Source organism: Lonchura striata, chromosome Z, assembly GCF_046129695.1.
Source record: "Lonchura striata isolate bLonStr1 chromosome Z, bLonStr1.mat, whole genome shotgun sequence".
In the NCBI taxonomy this organism is placed as follows: Eukaryota; Metazoa; Chordata; class Aves; order Passeriformes; family Estrildidae; genus Lonchura; species Lonchura striata.
The window spans coordinates 20,452,415-20,474,365 of record NC_134642.1 but is presented as its reverse complement, the minus strand read 5'-3'; the positions used below and the strand labels follow the sequence as shown (position 1 = coordinate 20,474,365).

The 21,951-nt window shown below is 37.8% G+C and overlaps 1 protein-coding gene across 16 annotated transcripts in view; it reads left to right on the top strand.

Moving 5' to 3' along the window:
• The first annotated feature begins 12,302 nt into the window (after nucleotides 1-12,302).
• The window catches only part of MPDZ (multiple PDZ domain crumbs cell polarity complex component), a 93,931-nt gene continuing 84,282 nt past the window's right edge, over nucleotides 12,303-21,951 (top strand). For 14 of the 16 annotated variants that reach the window (XM_021525571.2, XM_021525558.2, XM_021525562.2 and 11 more), the window contains exons 1-3: nucleotides 12,626-12,727; nucleotides 20,020-20,090; nucleotides 20,658-20,824. In XM_021525571.2, the coding sequence (XP_021381246.2) occupies nucleotides 20,075-20,090; nucleotides 20,658-20,824 (183 nt within the window). In that variant the 5' untranslated portion in view covers nucleotides 12,626-12,727; nucleotides 20,020-20,074. Of the gene's footprint in view, nucleotides 12,463-12,625; nucleotides 12,728-20,019; nucleotides 20,091-20,657; nucleotides 20,825-21,951 lie in introns of those variants that run through there. The other 2 variants (XM_021525556.3, XM_021525555.3) reach the window with 2 other exon arrangements.

Genomic DNA, 21,951 nt, shown 5'->3' with positions numbered 1-21,951 from the left:
CTTTGATAAATTGTAGCTGCGCCTTTGGATGGATAATCCTAGGTTGTGGTTGGAAAAAGTCAAGTCCCAATACCTATTCCAGTTAATGCTACATATTAATGTACATTTTGGGGGGAAGAAAAGAAAAATTGGAGTTGCTGTTAAGAAAGTAAAGATGCCTAGAAAATAGCTCTGACATTTTTTGAACAGAAGCTCCCTTCAAGCTTCTGAAGCTATAAATGAAACAGTGTAAGAAAAACAGACTCAGTATCTTCCCAAACCATCACATTGTTTCACGATATAACTTTCATTAGTATACTTTCATTCGTCTGCAGTAGTGAATATGAAGGATATACTTCTTATATTATAGTTGAGTTCAATGGTTACACTGACACCTACTGGTAAAATAATATTTTTAACTATTATGTATGATATTTAAGGTAAAAAATTACAAGCCACATAAAAAAATTACATGCCAATTGTGGTGTAAAGGAACATCATTTTGTGCAATTATTTATTTTCCTTTACCCTTTTTTTTTCCTCTTAAAACAACTAATTATGCTATTGCCCTCACATCTTGCTAATAATAATGGAATATATTTTAAGAATCTATATTTTTATGGTAATTAAATATAAAATTTATATATGCCTGTTTAAGATGTATATTATTTTTAATATATCACACAATGTGACTACATGGACTGGTATTTTTAGTAGGTTAGTGTACTGACCAACTTGGCTGGATTTTGAACACTCTGAGGTGATGCACTGAAAAGGAATGGGGATGATATAGGATAATTTGGTACTAAACAAATGTCATTGCAATGACCTAACAGCTATACAATGCAAATTCAACAGTAGGCTCTTAGTGCCGCCTTCCAGTACTAGAAGTAGAGTTGCTTGGCAAGGCAGAAAGAGACTTTTTAACAGGGCCTATGCTGAAAAAACAAGGTTCAACAGTTTAAAACTGAAAGAGGTTACATTTTGTTTGGGCATGAGGAATAAATTATTTATGAAGATGATAAGACACCAGAACAAGCTGTCTAAGGAAGTCATGACTTCCAGTTTCATTTTATGTTTCCTAATACTTGCAGTAGTTGAGGCCATGAACTTTTGTTTTCCATTATCCCTTTTTATCCTCTTCTGCTCTACAGTGTTCCTCTGTAATGTTGTCTCTCTGTATGCAAGGACTGAAGCAACTATTACAGCACCTATTGCAAAAAAATGTTGCACCAGTCAACAAACTTGTACATTCACAATTTCAACAATTTTCACTACAAACATTGTCTGTAATTTACAGTATTGTAAAACAGTGATGTGAATTTTTCATTCCTTGCAGCACATATTTCATAGTTATGCATGTTTACGTTATGCAATATATGGGTAGTCAGAGCTAATTATCTGAGTCATAGAATTATAGAATCATAGCATATCTTGAATTGGAAGGGACCCACAAGGATCATCAAGGCCAACTGTCTTACAGAAGACATCCCCAAGAGCCATAACATATCTCTGAGACCGTTGTCCAAATGATGCTTGAACTCTGGCATGCTTGATGCTGCACTAACATGTAACTAATGTTTCTGGTATCTCAGCCATCTCTGAATACCTGAAGATGGGCTCTGTCTCTGCACAGCAGTGCACCAAGGCATGAGGGCATATCTGAAGTTCTAGGTAGAAACAAGGAGTCAGGACTGATCACAGCGGCAACTTGAACAACTAAGGAGACAAACTCTGCAGAGAAACTACTAGGGACCTGAATTCCTTCCTGCTCTACAGACTTTTAATAGGGTCAGATACTGTGATAGAATAACATTCATTGCCACTCTTCATCTGACATCTGTTAAATGTATTCCTTGACTCTTAATTTCTCTTGAGTGTCCATCTGAATTTTTAAGTTTGACCAGAAATTAAGAAAACCTTATTTGAGCCATCTGACAAATTGATTTGTAGCATAAATCTATTTTTTAAAAAGTCTTTAAAGTTTGTATGCCAAAAGTCTGTCAGATTTATTATTTCACTCCTTGGGGAAATGCTTACTGATTTTTAAGAGGTATTCAAATTCCTACGAGTTTGCATTCCTCCCCCATGCCCCCAGTTTTAGCAAGTGTCTTCAGTGTCTCTGGATTACAAGGCACTTTTGTTCCCAAAGGAAATTGGATTTCTCAAATCTCTCGTCAAGGTTGAAAAATCACTTATGCTTTGCCACTCGTGTACGAAAAGTACACTTACGAGCAAGGCATGCCTGTCACTGCTGTACTTGGTACACAAGCTACAATCAGACTGCTGGTGCATATGGCTTAATGAAAGTCTGGGGCAGCTGACAGTCAGAAGACAAAACTGGTATTTTTTCTCGAAGTTGATTATAACTGGATATAAAAATACAGCTTTTTAATAAAATTGGAGAATGAAAGTAAGTCTTATTGCACTATTCAGAAGATTAGTTTTCCTGTTAAATAATTTCAAGGATTTTCTTTACAATTCACACAAAAAAATCAAACAAACATGTTAAAGACACTATTTTCTAATAACAGAATATCCTGAGTTGTATGGGACCAACCAGGATCATCAAGTTCAACTTAGAAGTGAATGGCCCATAGATACAGGGATCAAATCCAGGATCTTGGTGTTATTAGCATCATAGGTATTAGCATCATAGCAACTGAGCTAATCTCAATTTCCAAAATTGAGAGCATAATATGAAGTTAGAGTCTATTTGGATTTTTCTGAGTTAACCAGAAAAGGTAATGAATGTAAAGTTGGATCCAGAGAAAATACGATTGATCCAGTTTCTTATAAGTTTGCAAGTATGCTAGATGCCTATGACCTTGCTATGGTCATGTACTGTACCTCAGGAAGTACTGAGGTATAGGCAGAGGTAGTTTTTTTTTTCTTAGAACATAGTGTGGGCCCTAAAGCTGACTTAGCAAGGAAGAACATAGACAAGGATACTCAGATCTTTCTCACTTGCTGGACTGAGTAATTTCCTATTATTTCAGATTTATGATTTATAAATTACAAAATTCTCTGGTTATTTAATCCCTGAAACAAAAGCTTATTCCTTTTTGTATGGAGAAGACTTCAAAACATACACAGAATAGCTTCATGGGCAGACTTTCCAGGTGGAGTGTAGCAGACTTGATCAATTTTATTTCCTCCTCTTGCCACAGCTGAAAGCTCTCTTGATCAAAGAATCTTCTGTGATGTTCCTAGAAGGAGTTAGACTTTTGGATTGAGATGTCAATAATGCCATGTATGAGGAATATGATAACAAATAGTCTTGGTGTCAAATGCATGGACTGTGCCCAACTCAGCATACTAATAGGATAATAAAGGTTATTTTTACAATAAATGTAAGTTTTAATTCCTTCAAAGATGGAACTCAATTCGTTTGCCTGTGTGCTAAATTCTTTCTCAAAAATGAACACATAGGATTCCTTTTGGTCCTTGTAGTACCTGTACAGGAAGATATCTTCTAGCAGAGAAGTCTGCGTAGTCTCCAAAATCAGATAGAAAAACACCTAGTTTATGAATTCTAGCAGGATTTGCCTGAGGGAGACAAAAAATGTATTAGGAAACAAAAATGGATTTATCTAGGTAAATATAATGCTGGTGGCTCTTAAGGTGTGAAAACTCAGGCACTAGACTTGGATGGGTCTGGATATTGGGTGTAGCGATACTGGTAGCCTTCCCTAGGTACTCACACAGATCTGAAGAAAGGCTTCTGAATTTCTCCAGCTTGAATTAATTCTGTAAGAAGTCTTTCTTTCTAACTTTTCTGAGGATAGTTTCAATATGAAGGTCCATCATTTATTTCATTACAGTGGAATAGAGAGTGACATTATAAGAAAAAGCACCTGCAGAAAACATCTGTAGTGAGGGTGACCTTGCAGGCATGAATGTCTGAAAGCCCCAAAAATATTCTTGCAGTGAAGCCCATGTGAGTTGTCATGCACTAAGATTCTTGAAAAGGAGAACACGTACAATGACCTGGAAGAGGGAAGGAGAAAGGCTGACTGTAGCCTCTTGAGTGTGATGATGCACTCTGTATTGCAGGGCAGGGGTTTATATACAAACTAGTCAATCTAAGTTTGCGTACAACTAGTTTAAGCAGATAACAGTCTTAAAAATTACGAGCATTTTTCTCCTGATGGCTTCACTTCTAGTTCTCTTGTCAAATCTTTCCTATAGAAAAGCTTACAAGAGGAATAGGGAGATGTAGAAACATTTCTCTTTTCTGAAGAAGCTCTTTTCAGCCATTTGAGTAGCATTTACAAACGAGTGTTTATCATGAATTGTGCATTCTTCACGCTCAAGAAGGTCTATGTATGCTGAGGCAATACTGGATTATGAGACTAAATAGCTTTACTATTTCTGCTTTCTTTATCTTCATATGTTTCTGTAGTTGCCTGGGCATTTATAGTTTGTTTTTCAAAGCTTAAATACTCAAATTATAGGGATATGAAAGAGAAAAGCATGAGAGGGGAAGAGTGATTTTTTTGCTTAGCTGTTTAAGTTTATTTTTGGAAATTACATTATTATTATTCATTCCTCCTACATATAAATTAGATTCAGAGTTCAAATGTTATTAAGAAGAGACTTAAAATTCACCACTTTGCAGTTGCTCAATCCATTTCCTCTTGGCTTGTTCCACTGGAAACAAAAATTAAAGGACAACCATAGAATGAAAAAATAAATTGCAGCTCATCTGAGCCAGTCTTTGCATAACACATTTTGAGATTCTGACTGGATGTAGGTGAAATGTTGTTTCAAGTCATAAAACTGAAGGAAATCTATTATAGCCTTGAGATCCCATCCTGTGCTCTGCACACTGTATGAATCCTTAAAAGGCTAGAGAAAACAACAAAAAAGTGATACTTAGCCAATGAAAAGAGGTACACCATCTAGCTAGAAAACAAAATATTTTTTGCATACAAGGTTGTGTGTACTGATAAGTAACAAATTTCTTCCTGAAAATGAGGAATTCAACTTACTACTGTTGGGTGGTTTGGGTGGAGTATTAATTCTTATTTTTACTTATATTGCCAGTTTCTCTCACTTGATGAGGACAAATTTCCTCATTTCATATCAAAGTTTTAAGACGTCCTTATGACAATATCACTATAAGAAGAAACCTTTATCTGTAATAGAAGCAGCTGACCTAAACCAAAGTGGATTTAAGAGAAAAAAAGGCATTTACTGAAATAGTGTTCTTCTCTAACAGAGCTTTTTAATGTTGCAGTTTGACTAAATCTAAATTTGTTTCATTTGCTAAAATTATTTTCCCTTAGTGTTAAATTCCTTTTTAAAAACAAACTAAAATGAAATATCCATTTGTCAGATACTTATATACTTATATAAATGAGCTTGTTCCAGAAAAACCAACCTTTTTTACATATTCTGGTCTGCTGAAAGCTCTTTTCTCTCTGTGGTTTTTTCATAGTTTTCTTAGCACTTTCGGAGTGACTTGTAGGAATTGTGAAACTCCTTTACAGAACCTGATTATGTACAGAGGAAGGAAAGACCTTCAATGTATCAAAGCAGATTGTAAGGAATTTGCATCAGTGAACCTAAATGAGACTCCAAAAGCTTTGTCCACTTACAGACATGCTTGCTCATATCTGGGCCCATAGTAGCACAATGCATCAGTGGTTTCCTCCTTACATCCATCTGGCTGAATAGGAGATATTCTCAATAACAGAAAGGTTCTCCCCTTTACAGGTGCTAATATTGCTAGACAAAATAACTTTGGTATAGAAGAACAGGTATAATAGCTAATAAAACCTTTTTCCTGGGTAGCTTTTTCAAAAGAGCAGAGTGATTTTCTTTGGACACGTCACCAGCCATCCATAAATGACTTGGCTGATGTGAATGAGTAATATTTAGTTTTCAAGTTCACAGACAGATGGGTATATTCTTTGCATATTTGGATTTTGGACTCTCCCTGCTTAGAGTCCAAAACACTGGTGTTTTTTTAATGCTGGTAATTCCTAGACTGTAATAATGCATTTTCAATGAAACTATGTAATGGTATGAACAGTGGGTAAGAATAGTGGTAAATGCTAATAGCTTTATTTCTGACCTAAAGTTCATTTATACTACAAACAAGATGAAAGGACACAGACATACATTTCTGCCTCTTCTCTACATGTAAATTAAAACTAAGAACATGCAGAGCCATGTGGAATCAGCTCCTTCAGAAAAGCATTGGAGCAGGGTTCTTTGCATGGTCTCTCTGTACACACAATGCCTTGGCAAAGCTAACTGCAAAGCTTTATTGCCTTCTCAAACAGACTACAGCTCTAATACTAGTCCATGATGGGACAGTGTAGTGATACCACATTGATACCACTTGGTTTGAAAAGACAGGTGTCTGCTAAGGAAGGCAGGACCCTTTCTTGAAATGGAAAATGTAAACCCCCTTCCTTCAAATTATTATAATTTTTAAATTAAGGGGCTCTCAGACAAAGATAAGGAAATAGGAATAACAGTTCTTTACTAGGAAAATTAAAAATACAAATGTAATAGTAAAAAAAAAAAAAAAAGACAGAGTCAGAATATTCTGACTATTGACAGAGTCAGAATATGACCTGATGGTTACCCTGCTGCTCAGGGTGTTGGTAGTAGTTTTGATTTAGTTGTGGTTGTAGTCTTTTTGGAGTAATAAATGTGGTTTTGTTGAGTGATTTTGTAGAAGGGTGTAGTTTTCTTTTGAAGGTCTGGTGGTGGTTTAGATGGGTCTGGTTTTCTTCTGGGAATCTAGGGGAGAAGACAGCTGCTTTTCTGGGAATCTAGTGGCAAAAGGCTGTTCTAAATCTCAGATTCTATCCAGGTAGGAATGCTAGGCTCCTCCCCCTGGGTGGAGTATCTTACATGCAGTTATGTAATTTTTATCAGTCATGTAGTGAGGCTCAATGGCCCATTAACAAAATATATTTTTTGGAGAGAGGATTGCATATGGAAGAGCTAAAGAAAAATGCCTAATTAGCAGAAGATAACTGCCCCACTTCTAACAGATGGCAAATACACAACTCAGCTAAATCTTTTAACCTAAGACATGGTCCAATACACAAGGAACTATTTATCCAAAATGGGTAATATAATGAATGTTTCTGGGACCAAAAGGGCTAAGACTGCAAATTCAGATATGTACTTTTTCCTGAGGTTTTAACTCTGAACATCACCAAAAGCAAAACAATGTCCAATTTCACATTTGGATCAGAAGCAGAGACTTGAAGGTAATGTGTACTCTTAAATGCAATCTGCATCATATACTACACAGGACAAGATATCAGATACTTTGATTGGCTAAATAGTGCACACAGAGGTAAATACTATTTGGATAGTGATAAATTGCAGAGCCATACAACAAATCATTCTGTACATATTGCTGTGCTTTACTTAGTTTCACTAATTCATCTGTACATAAACTCCTGAACTGGTCAGGTCAGGTTCCTTCCATTCTGAATCTCTAAAGGATATGTCATGCAGTACCTCCTAATATATCTAACACAAGTATTGCTAATAAGATATTGCTATATCTTTTCAAACATTGAAACAACTGTTGCATTGACAAGTATAACAGATCACATGTTGCTCTCAACAACGTCCCTTGAAGGACTTCTGAGAAACTTTAAAAATTAGATTGTCTGAGAGTGGGGTCTGTCAAATATGTGGCAACTATGGCAAAATACATTTTGTGTGGGAGGGGGTCCAGGGGGCAGTCCCCCTGAGATACCCTGGGTGGTAATAACCAATGTGTAGATTCCCGCCTCCCCCAATGTCAATCACTTGTTATCCCTTCCCCTTGCTTGCGTCTATCATTGTTTAAGCCATCCTTTTGTTCCAGAATGTTCTCAGTTCTCTGTACCCTGGTTGGCTCCCTCTCCTTGGCCACTCCTTCCCTTTGTCCCTATTCGTTGTTACGCTGTCAGTTTTCCCCTACTCCGCCCCTGAGCCTTTCCCTCACTGGTTATAATGTACCCTGACCCTCCTACCCTGTTATTGTTAAATACCTCACCCGCGCGCGGGATGAGGCTCTCAGAGCTTGCTCCCCTTCCGAGTGGTTGTTTCCCTGTACCTCTGCCTTCTCTACCCTTCCAATAAACCCTCTGGAAATCAAAGCAGCCTGAGTGTCCTCCCACCTTCGGTGGAAGCTTTCCTTCAGCTATCTGGCTCCTGAAAACCTGACCCACTGTGCCACTCCTGGTGGTTAAAGGACCCAGGTGCCACAATTTTGGAAAAAAAAAACCCAAAAAACTGCAATCTGACAAAACCAGACACTCCTTGTAGGTATTTTGTGTCTGAATAATTTATGATAACGTCAATATGCATTGTCACTTATTTAGCTTCACTTCTCTGCTATGGGCAAGGTCTGTGGCTTTAAACAATCCTGTTTGTGTGTAAATAAGTGCCCTTTTAATTTGTCATAATTGCAAGTATTTTGTTTTGTAGTTATAAATAATTAACATACCTTTTATGATTTTTTTACTCTGTTTTACCTTACAGGGCATACTTCCCCTTGTACGTGTATGTGCAACCTCCAATATCAATAATAACTGTTATGAAGTATGTCTGCAGGGAAGACAATTTCCCAAAGAATCTTTAAAATGCAAATCTATGCTCCATTCTTGCAAATATGCATGCTTCAGGAAGTGACACTAATATTCACTACTTGCCAGCATAATAATCCAAAGCCTGTACATTTCAAACACAAAAGTTAAGAGAAAGTTCCCAATTTTTGCTCTGTATAACAATATACATGGTGTTACCTCCAGTAACAGAAGTAACTGTGTAGTTACACCATCTGACTTTTGCAGTGTACCTTTTATGTTGAAATGAAGAAGAGTGTTATATTTAATACTGAATGCTTCTGCTAGTATAACTTATTCTACTCGTAAGAGCTCCATGAAAAAAGATGGTGATCCATCCTTGGATAAATGCATACTTAATATATTTAGATTAGCAGCTATTGCAGTTAGGATCATAGTTACCTTTGATCTCAGATTGGTTTTCTACAGCTTAATTCCATGTAATGCAATGAGTTACTCTTGCTTTACATAGCCATGAATAAAATTTTATGTATAATAAATAATTATCATTCTCTAACATGGAAGACGGTAATTAGTAGGTTTTGAGCTTGAAAGGTGAGCAAATGCTGTAATGAAAAGTACAATATTGTGTCTATGTATGTATATATACATATGAATATACATTAAGAAAATTATGCTGTAATATTGAAGAGTAAGGCTATAAAAGAAAAGTTTATCCAATTTTTAATCAAGGTAATACTTATGAAAAGTGTTTATTGGTCCATTTCCATGTTATTTTCTAAATTCAGGGATGGAATACTTCAAACATAAATAAAAAGTTTATAAATATTCCTGACTCCCTCACAGGGTGCTTCTAGGTCCCTAAAAAAATATATATATATTATCCATTCTGCAGTGGACCATGCAATAACAATGCCCATACCAAATATGATACCCACAGTGATGAAACAAACAATTATTGACAATTATTGTTAAGAACACTTTTTTTTTCTTTTTTCTTTTTTTTTTTTTTAGGGAATAAATGGATCTGTGTCATAAATATCATCAAATATGTTTCATAGGCAGCATCTTCTCAAAGTGAAGTCAGTACTTGTGACTCAGAGCAGAACCAGACTCTCATTTCATTGGTTAGATCCTGTTCCCATTACTATTTTAAAAGGCTGCATCCCCAACAGCAGTCTAATGAATGATTTAATGGACACATAGCCTTGTTTCTGGTGCCCCTGTTATTTCTGTAAAGGCTTTTTTTTTCTCAGTTTACTTTTCCTTCATGTTTTCTAATAAATCTAAGCAGTAAATCATTAATATTAATATTTTATTTATTTAAGTAAATCAGCAAGGCAGACATCTCATCCAATATTGATACTTCGACCATGAGTATATTATAAATTGACCTGAGAAATGAAATATATCAGGATGTTAATACTAGAGAACATAAAATAAGGGTTTATTTAGATCCCTTCCATTTCTCCTTAAGAGTCCTTTCTGACAATATTTTTTATGGATTTTGCACTAATAATTATCTTCTGAGGAAAGTTTATGATTTAAAAAATTGCTTACAATTTTTATTTACAATCACTTGAATAAGCGTTTGTAGACACATAAGCTATTTGTAGCTTGTTAAAACATTTAGCCTTGAAATACAAAGTAGATTCTCTTTTCTCACATTTGAAGGATCCCTCAAGATTATATACCACCAATGGCCACACTCCTTACACTAACAAAGCTGTGACATAACTTAAAGCATTGTGTATCACATGAAACACACCAAGGAAATAATCGATACGTTTTGACCTTTTTCTAGGAAGGGGCTGGAGAGGTCCTATTTTATAATAAAAGGAAGAAATAAGTCAAAATGAATGGCTGATGTCTTTCAAATTAATTTCTAAAGGTAGTACCAAATATATCCATGAGTCCAGTTGTGTATTCTGAACCATAACAATTTGCTTTGCTATTTGCTAGAACTGTGCCTGCATGGCTCTTCATCAGTGTCATCAGCTACTGTGTGCAAAAGCGCATTAGATTACTGTGATGCTAATTCCCATTACAGTTTTATGTTTATTGCATGTACAGTTGTGTGTTTATGAGAGGGTTCAGTTTCTGTGTACAGCTATGTTGGCATAAATATACTTATGCAAATCTTTTTAATATGGCAAGGCCTCAGGTAGCACAATGTTCTGAACTTCACTACTTAATATATACTCACTACAAGGATTTGACAAAATATAAATATAATTTAAAATGTATTTCTACTTTAAAATAGCGGTCTGTATGTTAAAAAACTTTCTGAAAGGTATATCCTATACAAAAACAAATTGAAATGGGAAGAATTATTACACAAGGGATGCTGTTGTACATTGTGAGGACTGTTGCACCTAATATTGACCAGTTTTTTGTCCAAATAAACTTAATGTAATCACTGCATCTGCTTTCAGTCATATCCTGTAGTTAAAGCCTGAGCAACAGGAAAAAATAACAATAACATTTTCTTTTTGTACTTATCTAATCAACTGTGGCTTATTCATTGAACAATGATACTTGGAAACAAACTGTAACTTCTTTTTAAAATTTTATTCTGAATTCAATAAAAGCTGATGTAACACAGAAAGTTGGTGGGACAGTTATAGATCATTCAATGTCTTAGCTACAGCAGAGCCTCTGTGTTTGATTAAAAAAGTAATATGCTTATGAGCTCATGTCAGACTGAACAATGGAACCTGTGAATAAAATCTTGAAAACTACATTTCTTAGTTAAAAAGGTGGAAGAAATATTGTTAAAAAGTTGAACTATTGTTAAAAAATATTTTAATACTCAGCAGAGGAAAAGGCAGCAATTAATTTGGAGTTTTTCAATCAACCAGCTGTAATAAGAGCAAGCAAGAGAAATATTGTTTTGTAATTCAAACTTTTCCAGAATTTAATTTTCCAAATAAAAAAAAAAAAATCTGAACCATGCTATGTACAAATATAAAGTATACACATTAAGTGTTCTGCTAAAGAAAGTGTTTGTACTGGGATTGCATTTATTGACACTATTGAAAATAGATAGGGCAGTACTCCATTCTAGCTTCATAACATTAGGTTTCTTTAAAATTTTTGTGTGAGGAAAGAAAAAAAAAAAGCACCAAATACCCAAAAAAGTCTACCAACCAAATAGCACCACCACCCCCCTGCCACAAACTACTAGAAGTTATGATGACTCTTAAGGTTAACATCTGTTTGGAAAAAGAACAAACTAAGCCAGAAGGCAAGAAGATAAAAAGCTCATGGAGCCTCTGCAAAGCCAGAGCCAAGACGCCGAGTGGAGCAGCTGTGGTCCATCTCCCTCTGCAGGGGGTTTACCTCAGTTGAGCTGTCTGAGAACATCGACATCAAAAAAATTATCTTATGTAAAGGAATAGGGGAAACAGTGACCTTGATGACATATGCTAGTCGAAGCAAAGTTAACAAATAGCAAAAATAATTCCACCATTAGCTGAACTTATGTTTTCGGATATTTTGTGGTCTTTACAAACATCTCTGCATTATACGCTTTATTCTTGTATGTATGTGAAACACACATCTTCCTTACTTTTAGTTAACACAATAACCAGCTGCTGCATCGATGGAAAAGTAATTCCTTTATTAATTCCACGACCTTATAAATCATTTTGTCAAACTTCATCATGTGTTGTTTGCTATCTAAGATTTTTTTTTTTTTTTTTTTTTTTTTTTTTTATAGCATTTGCAAACATTTCCTGCGTTCCAGGCCCGGCTCATCTTGTTGCACGAGAAGGGATACGGCCGGTGTCCTGGCGTTCCAGGCCCGTCCGCAGGCGGCACCGCACCGCTGGAGAGAGACAGGGACCAGCCTGCCGCCGCCTTCACTTCGCAGGCGAACCGGAGAGTTGAACCGGACCAGCCCGGCTCCTCGGTGTCATCCCGGCAAGGCGTGCGCTCCGCGGGGAGGCAAACTTCGCGGGAAGGGCCGCGCTGCAGGCGGGCAGGGACGGGGCCGGGCGCCCCGAGCGTGCCCCGCGGTCCCGCGGCCCCCGCCCGCCCCGGCGAGCCCCGCGGCCGGCGGTGCGGGGTTGGGCTTCAGGCCGCCGGGGCGTGCCCAGCGCGCTGCCCCGCGGCGCGGCTCGCTCGGCGCCGCTACTCGGGGGCGGGGAGGGCGGAGAGCCGGGCCGGGCGGTGGGGCTCGCCGAGCGGCTGGGGTAAGCAGGGCGCCGGGCCGGGCGGGGCGAGCGGGGCGAGCCCTCCTGAGTCGTCCCGCGGGGATGCGGGCCGGGAAGGGTCCTCCGCCTCGCTGGAGTTTAAGCGACCTTTTAAAACGCGTTTGTCCCTCGAACTTTTATTTATTATTGTTCATTTGATCAGAAGGGTTTTGCCGGGGTGGGGCCGGAGGAGGCGAGGCCGTGGAGCCCCGGGCCGCGGGCCGAGCCTGTTGCTGTGTCCCGGCACATCCCCTCTCCCCGCCGCCGAGCGGGGCCGGGCCGGGCTCTGGCCTGCGGCGGGCGGGCGGCTCGCGGGCTCGAGCGGCCTGGCGGGGCGTTGTCCTCACGTAAACAAAAGCCGAGACTCCCCTGACACAGGCGCGGAGCCCTGCTGCCCGCTCACGCATTCCTGTTTTACCCCCCGCGGGTGTTTCATGACGGGAGGAGGTCTCCGCATCTGCCGCCGCTGCCACCGACCGTGCCGGCGGCCGCGGCCCTCGGCCGGCTCCCGTGGGCGCCGATTCTCGCTCGCAGCCGGGGCCGGACCGAGGCCCCGCTGCCCTGGCGGTGTCCTGGGGACCGGGACCTGTTGCCGCGGTGGTGTCGGGCTGCCCGCAGGTCCGAGCCCGCGGTAGCGGTCCGGCCGCTCCGCGGGGCGCGTTCAAACGTAGCGGCTTGGGCTGGGTGGAAGCAGAGGGCAAGGGGCCACCTGCAGCTGTGGCCTTTGATGAGTCTGGCTGCTCAGAGGAGAGGGATGGTTCGTTTCCCGTGTCCCCCCTTGCTGCCAGCACCTCCCTATATTACTGGAAAGAGTATTAGGAGGAAAGAAAGAAAAACAAAAACTCACAAAGCCGACCTTTTGAACCGTGTACAGCATTTAACGGATTTGATTTGCCGTTTGCCTGAGAAACATTGTAGTTTAAAAATTTTTTCCCCTTTACCTTTTCTTTTGCTTTTATAAACACTGCATTGTCCAGCTATATATTTGTGTCCTAATATGTCTAGATTTTTTTTTTTTTTTTTTTTAACTATAAACTCTTGGATAGGAAACATCCTTACTGGCTTTGGTCCCAGAAAGGGTGTCAGGAGTCTGTCGCAGTAGGAGAGCAGAGATTTACTGAGATAAAGAGGAAGGATCTGAATTCTGTAGTTTTTGAAATTGTATTGTGTGGTGCCCTGTGCTTTGCCTATCACTTCTGTGTTTCCCAAGGAAACAGCAACTCCTTGGTAGGGAAGAGTCTAAACTGGAAAAGGAGAAAGTGGTAAAATAGTTTTTCAGTGTTACTTGATGCTTCTGTGGAAATTGAAAGTAATTGTAACACTAAAAGAAAAGAATGCAATTGGAATATATTTATGTATTTTGTATGTATGAGACATACCCACCTTAACAAGCAGCATTTTTAGACAGAGCACAATTTTTTGAAATGGTTATCAATTTTTGTTTGCATATTTTTATGTCTCCTATCTTGTTAACAGTAACATACATGTAACATTTAATGATTAGATATAGTGTTACTGTTGGTTTCCTTAGTGCTTTGTAGAAGCTTTTCACTAGGAACTGGATACATTCTCTCCTCTTTACGAAGAAATGCGCTAGAAAAGTTAGATCACTATCAGCACCAGGGAAAGAGAACTGCACTACATCGGTACTAATGGATCTTTTTATTCCACCTGACCCTGGTGGGGTCCTGGTCTTTGAATTCTTCAGGCAGGAACGCCTTATATCTTCTCAGTCATGCAGATAGCTGTAGATGGTTTTGTTTTAACAAGTAGCACTTATTCAGTATATTGAGAAGCATTTTGAATAACTTTTTAATCTCTGCTCCATGTTTCACACACACACACAAAAAAATTGGTGAAGTGCATCTGGTACATTTTTTAATAGGCATTATTTGAGCATCCTGGTGAAGCAGTTTTGGCTAATATAATACCATGCTGACAGGATACTATATTATCATTGATAAGGACAGTCATGTTTCACTGCTGGTGTTCCTGACAAGTCAATACAAAAATGTGCTATTTTTGGCCTTGGCAATAATAGCATATTTCTTTTGTAGGCTACTCAGACCCTGTTCTTACATCTGAAACCCCTTGCACAGTGGTCTTCTTACACAGTGTTATGATTTTCTGTATAAATAACTTGTTATTGTCAATACACAAAGAGAAATTTGTGTTTTAGTTTGTAGAGAAAATGATGACTCTTTGTTGATGCTAAATGGCAGCTGTTTGGAGAGGCTTTGTATGCTGTTGTCACCTCTGTGAAGAATCCAATATACATTGAGGTGCAGCTGCTGTAAAATCTGTGCTTCACCAGGTTTAATTGAATTTAATGAATATGGTTATCAATTGCCTATGCTTGAAAACATAAAGAGCCAGTATTAATCATTCCTGTATTTCATCAGTTCGGTATATGTAGTGTCCCCTATATTCTTCATATGCTAAAAAGATGCTTTTCAGTTTCTGAAGCTAATGTGGAAAGATTCCAATTGATCTTAATTTAAGATATTTACTGATTTTTTTTTCTTTTTTGTAGAAGATTATCTGTTTCATTAACCAAAAAGATTCAAACAAACCCCACCAGAAACTCCCTACTATGTTGTTGTTTTTGGAATACTCTTTGCAAATCAATTTTGAATACACTGTATTACACACATTTATCAGTAGGTGCAATCATTATGGATAGTTTAGTCCCATTTCCCATTTGCAATTATTAGCATGTCAGTTACCGTGGATATTATATCTTATGCTGATGTAGGGCTTCTTACAGTGTTACAGAAAATTATTAATTATACACAGTGAACAGATTGCCAGTTAATAGAAAAACATTTTGAGTTTCCTTAATACATTAAAGTGATGTATACAGAAGGTTACAAGTAGTTGAATATGCAAAATTCTGTTTTCATAATTGATTCAAAGTACATGGTACTGTTCAGCTCTATCACAGAACTTTTCTTCAACATACAGAGCCACTACCTCTCTATGTATTTTTGATGCTTTCAGCATTTTGCTAAATTTCAAGAGGCTAGTAACATCTTTTCAAAGTCCTTAGAATTGTAATATAAGCTGTGCAATACTGCCTTTTTATTTCTACTTTGAATGTCTCAGAACAATTTCCATTAGCATCGCTATCAAATGTAGATGTCAGGTATCTCTTGTTTGCTTGTTACATTCCAGGTAGTCAATGGAAATCTGCTTTGTTCCTTGTGGAACAGTGCACATTAATTTTTCTTTTTGTTTGGTCTCTTTTTCTCTATTGGTCATTGCTCTTTCATTTGTTTTTGCACCCTTTGTGTGAAAAATGCTGTATGCAACAGCAAAATTGCATTTGTGACAGTGGAAAAGTAGCTACAAAAAATACATAGAAAAGCATGAGATCTTTCAATTTACTGTGAACATTTCAACTGCCTTGATTTTCTCAAGACTATTTGGAGTCTGGGAATCCACCTTAGTTCTCCTCCTGGGGTTAGTAGCCAGTTTTCAGGAGGTAAGTGGGAAAATGGAAGAGCTCTTAGGATCTACAGGCAAGGCAGAAAATTTAGCAGTAATGAGCATCTTCCGTTTTCTGTGTGGTTTAGTTTCTGTTCCTTCTCCATACAGAGAATACACAATATGCCAATTTGAGTGATAACCAGAAAACCGGGGAGAGAGATGACATAGGATAAAAATCAAGTACTAAAGGATATCTCTAGCCCAGACAAACACAGGCCTAAGTGTTAGATTAGAAGTTCCAAAATACTCTTTTTAGCAGCTATAACATGCTTGTTGTGGTTACCTTGCTGCTTAGTTGAAATAGATTTAATCTCATGCAACTCCAAGCCAAAGTTTGGGCTTAGAGATCACTCTTCAGATAGGCATTTCCTCTGTATGTTCAGAGCACTTCAAGTAATGCAGGAGCTATGGGGCAAAGCCTATTACTATGTTTTCTATCTTTGGCATTGCATGTTTCCTAATCTATGCTATGAGCATTTCCTAATCTATGCTACGAGCATTAGTTTTCAAGGTATTATCTAAAATGGCTTTGTGAAACAGTAGATGGAGTATCCATCAGTGAAACACAATAGGTTTCTTTGTATTTCTTTGTAGAAACAAAGTGATCAGGTGTGAAAGAACGATCAATGGAAATGGGTCACCTTATTATTGTCACTCATTTTTTGTTTGTTTAGCTAAATGCCTTCTGCAATTGTAGTGGAAAGATGGTGATCAAATAAATTTTGAATGTTAAAGAAAATTCTGCCACCTGTGCATATTAGTGTTTCGGAAGTGGACAGATAGAAACCAGAGTTGCAACGTGCCAGCTGTTTTCTGGCAACTAATGTTATCAGAGAAGGATAGCATGAAGAGTGGCAAAAAACCCCATTTTTGTTTGTTAGCATAGGAATAATCAAATTTCAGAAGTGCAAGCTTGCAAAGGATCATCTTTAACTTTGTTTTGTTCTTAGAATGAATATGGTGTGTTTGTCACCTTATACATGTCTAAAATTCCTTGTGTTTTCTATTATAATGTTCTAAAATAGAAGGCAAACAAGAATATTATGAGGCTTGTTTTTTTCCTTTTTTTTTCCCTTTTTGGTTTGTTTGGCTGTTTGTTTTTTGTTTATATCACGGCTTTCAATTACCTGTGTCTTTAGAACTTGAACTTAGATTTAGTTTGCTACTTGCTTAAAGTCTTTCTTTGTCTTGGCTCGGAAAGCCTGTGTTCTTGTTACTGTGAAGAGATTAATGAACTTCAGCGCTGAAATACAAAAATAGTTAAATCTACTTTGAGCTAAGCTAGTAAGCTCTTTGAGGTGTGAAGATTGTTGTATCGTGTATAGAAGGGCTGGTTTTGGCTTCAGATTCCTGTGATACAGACTACCAGGAGATTGTAAAATGAGGAAATCAAAACTAAACTTCCCACTCTGCATCTAGAAATCTACAATGCCATTATAAAAATAGTCACTATAGCAGAATTAGGCCTTTCAACAAGTGATCATGCATTCCACTCTACTTCTCACTAGCATATTGTCACTAAAATACCTAGAAGCAAGCTGGTTTAAAGGCCAATGTGTCCTGTAGTGGGTGGTGGTGTTTATGGATGTGTCCCTTCAGTATATTTTGGAGAGACGTATGCTTGCTTCTCCAGTACTTCCACTACGTTAATGTACCACTGAGCTGGTGCTGACAGATCCCACTTGTTATCATAGACGTGGCACAGCAGGAGCAGTCGTGTCTATTTGCAATTTCTGAGCACAGGCAGAGTGAACAGGGGTCATCTTGGCCTGCAACACATAGACGCTGTTGTACCTCAATTGTGTCTGCCTCAGAGGAGGTGTCTGAGGGAGAACATTCTGATGACAGTTTTGGTCTTTCTCATGCTTACTGCTGATGTCGACAAAAGCATTAAGCTGGCCAGCTGGGGAGGGATTCCCTACTAATATAAACCCAAATAAAGAGAATAAACTGAGAGTTCAAAATGGATTTGCAGATACTAGCAGGACGCTAGAGCAGTGTTCACTCCTCTCTCTAAAGCATGAGGTAAATAAATACTAAGACAGTAATGACTGTCTTAGTAGATCTAAGGACTTCCTTTCATTACAAATTATGTGGCATAATCTCAACCTATAGATATGTTTAGAATTTGTGTCTGCTTGTAGAATACTGTGCTACAAATTGTTAACCTAGAAAGAAAAGCTATGGGTGATAAGGGTTTGGGAAAGTCAGCTTCCTTCATAACATTTAAATAATCTTATCCAGCCCTTCCCATGTAAAATTACTTCATTTTGTCCTGTTTTTTAGAGTGACAAGTAAAAATACAAGATATTTGAGTTGTTTTTCAGACCTGGTAATTATATGCTGGGATTTTCCTTGCCAAGTAAGAAAAAAAATTTACAGAGGCTTATTTTTATTTAAAGGTGTAATTTGGATCATGGAGTAACATTATTTTGACACAGCTGGGTTTCAGGGGTTTGAATATTGTACATTGTCCTAAAAAAGATGATCAGTGATTCAGTATCAATGTATTGTCAAATTCAAATGCAATCTTCAGAGAGGTTATGGACTCCCCATTCTTTTAGAGGGCTGGACTGGGCTCTGAGTAACCAGGTCTAGTGGAAAGTTCTCTGCCCATGGCAAGACTGGGACTAGATGATCTTTAAGCTCTCTTCCAACATAAACCATTTTGTGATTCTGTGAATGAAACTGATAGGAAGCTTCAGGGATATTGAAACTAAGGAAGTCTTATTGATGGAACTTGAAACCATTTTAAACCCATTTGTTTTTCTGCACAAACTGCAAATAGTATAGGCTTGACTAAATTATCAGGTTCTATAACTAATGATTCTGTTAGGCTGTTTTATCTAGAGATCTGTCAACATCATTCCTTTTCCTCTTTTTATCCAACATCTCAAGAAAAAATAACTTTTCTTGAGAGCTTAGAGATCACAACTCTCATGTTTTTAGGTTCTCCAGATTCAAGTGGGGATGCTGTACTAATGTGTTTTCCTACTATAAAGAAAACAAATTATGAAAGATAAGGTCAACAGTTCATATACTTGCAGTGATATTTGAGCTCCTCACTTTTCAGCTATCCATCTCCATCGGACATGTTCTGTCACTGCAAATTTCTGAGCAATTGCAGACATACATTTTTAAAAAGCTCCAGACAACTGCAAAACACAACAAAAAAGAATAAACAAAGCAATTTCAGAATTTCTTCCTCTCAGTATAGAATTTCCTTCCTGGAAACCCACATGGATAAAAACTCAGCTATCATCCACATCTGAGTTGCAATTCCAATAGGTATTAATAGTAGAGGCTCTAGTGTGAGAGTCCTGAAAGCCTGTAGCCTTGTGGTTTATATGAGTTTTCTTTCAAAGGTGACTGTATAAAATTTGCTGTGGCTCATGCACCTGAAATTGTCAACATGGAGCTTGAAAACTGATCCCGCAGGGAATGTCTTTTGTGAATCACTGAAAAGAAAAGCAATGAAACTAAAATGTCAGTGTCAGCTATGATTCATAGTGTCTGATTAAAGCAGTGCAGGGCATGTTGTGCAACAGTATGCAGACAGCCACTTTGATATGGAAATGCAAATAAATTACCAAGTGTATTTCTAAAGCAATTTTCAGGAAGATTTTGAGCACCAAAGTGAGTCAGAATTTGATTTTGAGGTTATTTTAATTATCTATGGTGATAGTTTTTTTGTGGATTATTATTTTGCTGTTTATTGTTTTCAAAAGTCAAGCTTTTTTCTTCCCCTTCAGAGCTTAGTGTTTCTATAAATGTGACCTTTTTTCCTTTCTGTTACTTTTCAGGGAAATATTTACAGGCTCTTTTCAGTGTTGAAATAGAAGCTGAGAAGCAGAAAGCATGTTGGAAACAATTGGTAATTTTTTTCATTCATATCACAGTATTTTTGTGGCCAAATCAAGTGTGTGTGATTCGGGATATGGGTGTATACTGCTGAGAGAGATTTTGAAAGAAAATAATCTACTGTGCTTAGAAGTTCTGTTGTGTTTGGGATTATTAATTTGAAAACAAAAGTTGCACAATCATATGTTTAGTGTATTTAAATTTGAGTTTGTTTTCTTAATTTTGTTGTTTTTTCTTGAATTAAAAATTTGCATGGAAAGGAAATATGTTTTCTATTATGACTATTTATGCCCCTCTTTATTTACAGTGGACTGTAGCCACAGTTCCTGTAACTGAATTTCAATGAAAGCTCTTTCATTTTTGTAACCCACTTCTTGATGGACAAAAATACAATTTTCATTGGCTTCTGATTTATGCTTTACCTCTGACTTCCTGCTTCATTAGACAGGCTGGGATTTTTGCTCAAAACAGAGCCATTCAAGTTCTCTGTAGTTTGAACAGTAGAGAGGGTTATATTTAAACCTGTACCTTGTGTAGCTGTTTCTAGACTACTACTGACTAGCAATGATTATTGCTACAGATATCCATCGGGCCCTCCAGGCCATGGAGCGCTTACAGGCAAAACTTCGGGATCGAGGTGACATCGCAAATGAGGAGAAACTGAGCCTATTAAAGTCAGTGCTGCAGAGTCCTCTCTTTAATCAAATTCTGAGCCTTCAGACTTCTGTTCAACAACTAAGAGATCAGGTAGGAAGAGCAGTCTTGAAAGTGCAAGGGGAAACTTGCTAAGGTAATGCAAAGATGTATATGTTTCTGCTTGTGTTTAGTTTAAACAGTGAAATAGTTTAAACTAAACATCTTATCCAGAGGTTTGGGGACATATCACATTGACTTTTGGGGACTTCGTTGTGGCTGTATTTTGTGTTTGTGATTTTTATGTATATGCTCATTACTTAAAATGTGCAGGGCAGGGAAATGGTGATATGGGTGGAGGGTTAATATAAAGCTTTCTTTCTTTGCCCTTCAAAAGGAGCATGTTTTCTACGAGATCTAGGACTTTTTTCCTAGGAGCCTTTTATTGCTCTTTTGTGTCTTAACCCTGCTAAAATGAGGATGTAGAGGGAAGCTGTAAAATGATTGACTTTGGAAGGAAATGAAAATCTATTTTATACTTTGTATAGGAATAAAAGATTAAAGTGAAGCCAGAGCTCTTGCCTCCATTTTGCTTGCTCAGGGTATTAAGTATTAATTTTCTGTGTATTTTCAATGAGCTTGAGAAAAGGGTCAGGAACTTGATTATATTGACTTTATTTGTTGCTATAATTTTCTTGTCAGCAGAATAACAATTTGAAAAATACAGAAAATAGTTCAGTAACTGAATTAGGACTAAACTATGTATCTGGCTTTACAAATTGTCATTCCTGTTGACTCCTCCAAGATAGCTAGCTCTGTCTGGTATGCAGAATTGCTGAAGTGGGAGGGAACAGACTCTGCACATGGACCTTATTGCCAGTGTGGAGCCTCATCTGGTCTCTGACCAGACTGTGATGAGAAGGATTCTTCACAATCCTCACAGTACTTCAGCTGTGCAGCAGAACGCAGTATGGACCTTTATTGCTTCTTGTGGATAATCTTGATGTTATTTTGCACAGACAAGAAATAAACTAGAATGGTGTTTATGCTGTATTCATCACAATGTTTTTCGGATTTTGTCTTTTTAGTATTTAGAAACTTATGACATTGGAGTAATTAAAAAAAAATCTCTGAAAAAAAAACAACTGTCCTGAGGGTTTGTTTGCACTGCTATTTGGAAATGAGAATTTAACAGTGACATCCAGAATTTGTGTGAATTATGTGGTGAAGAGCCTGGGAAC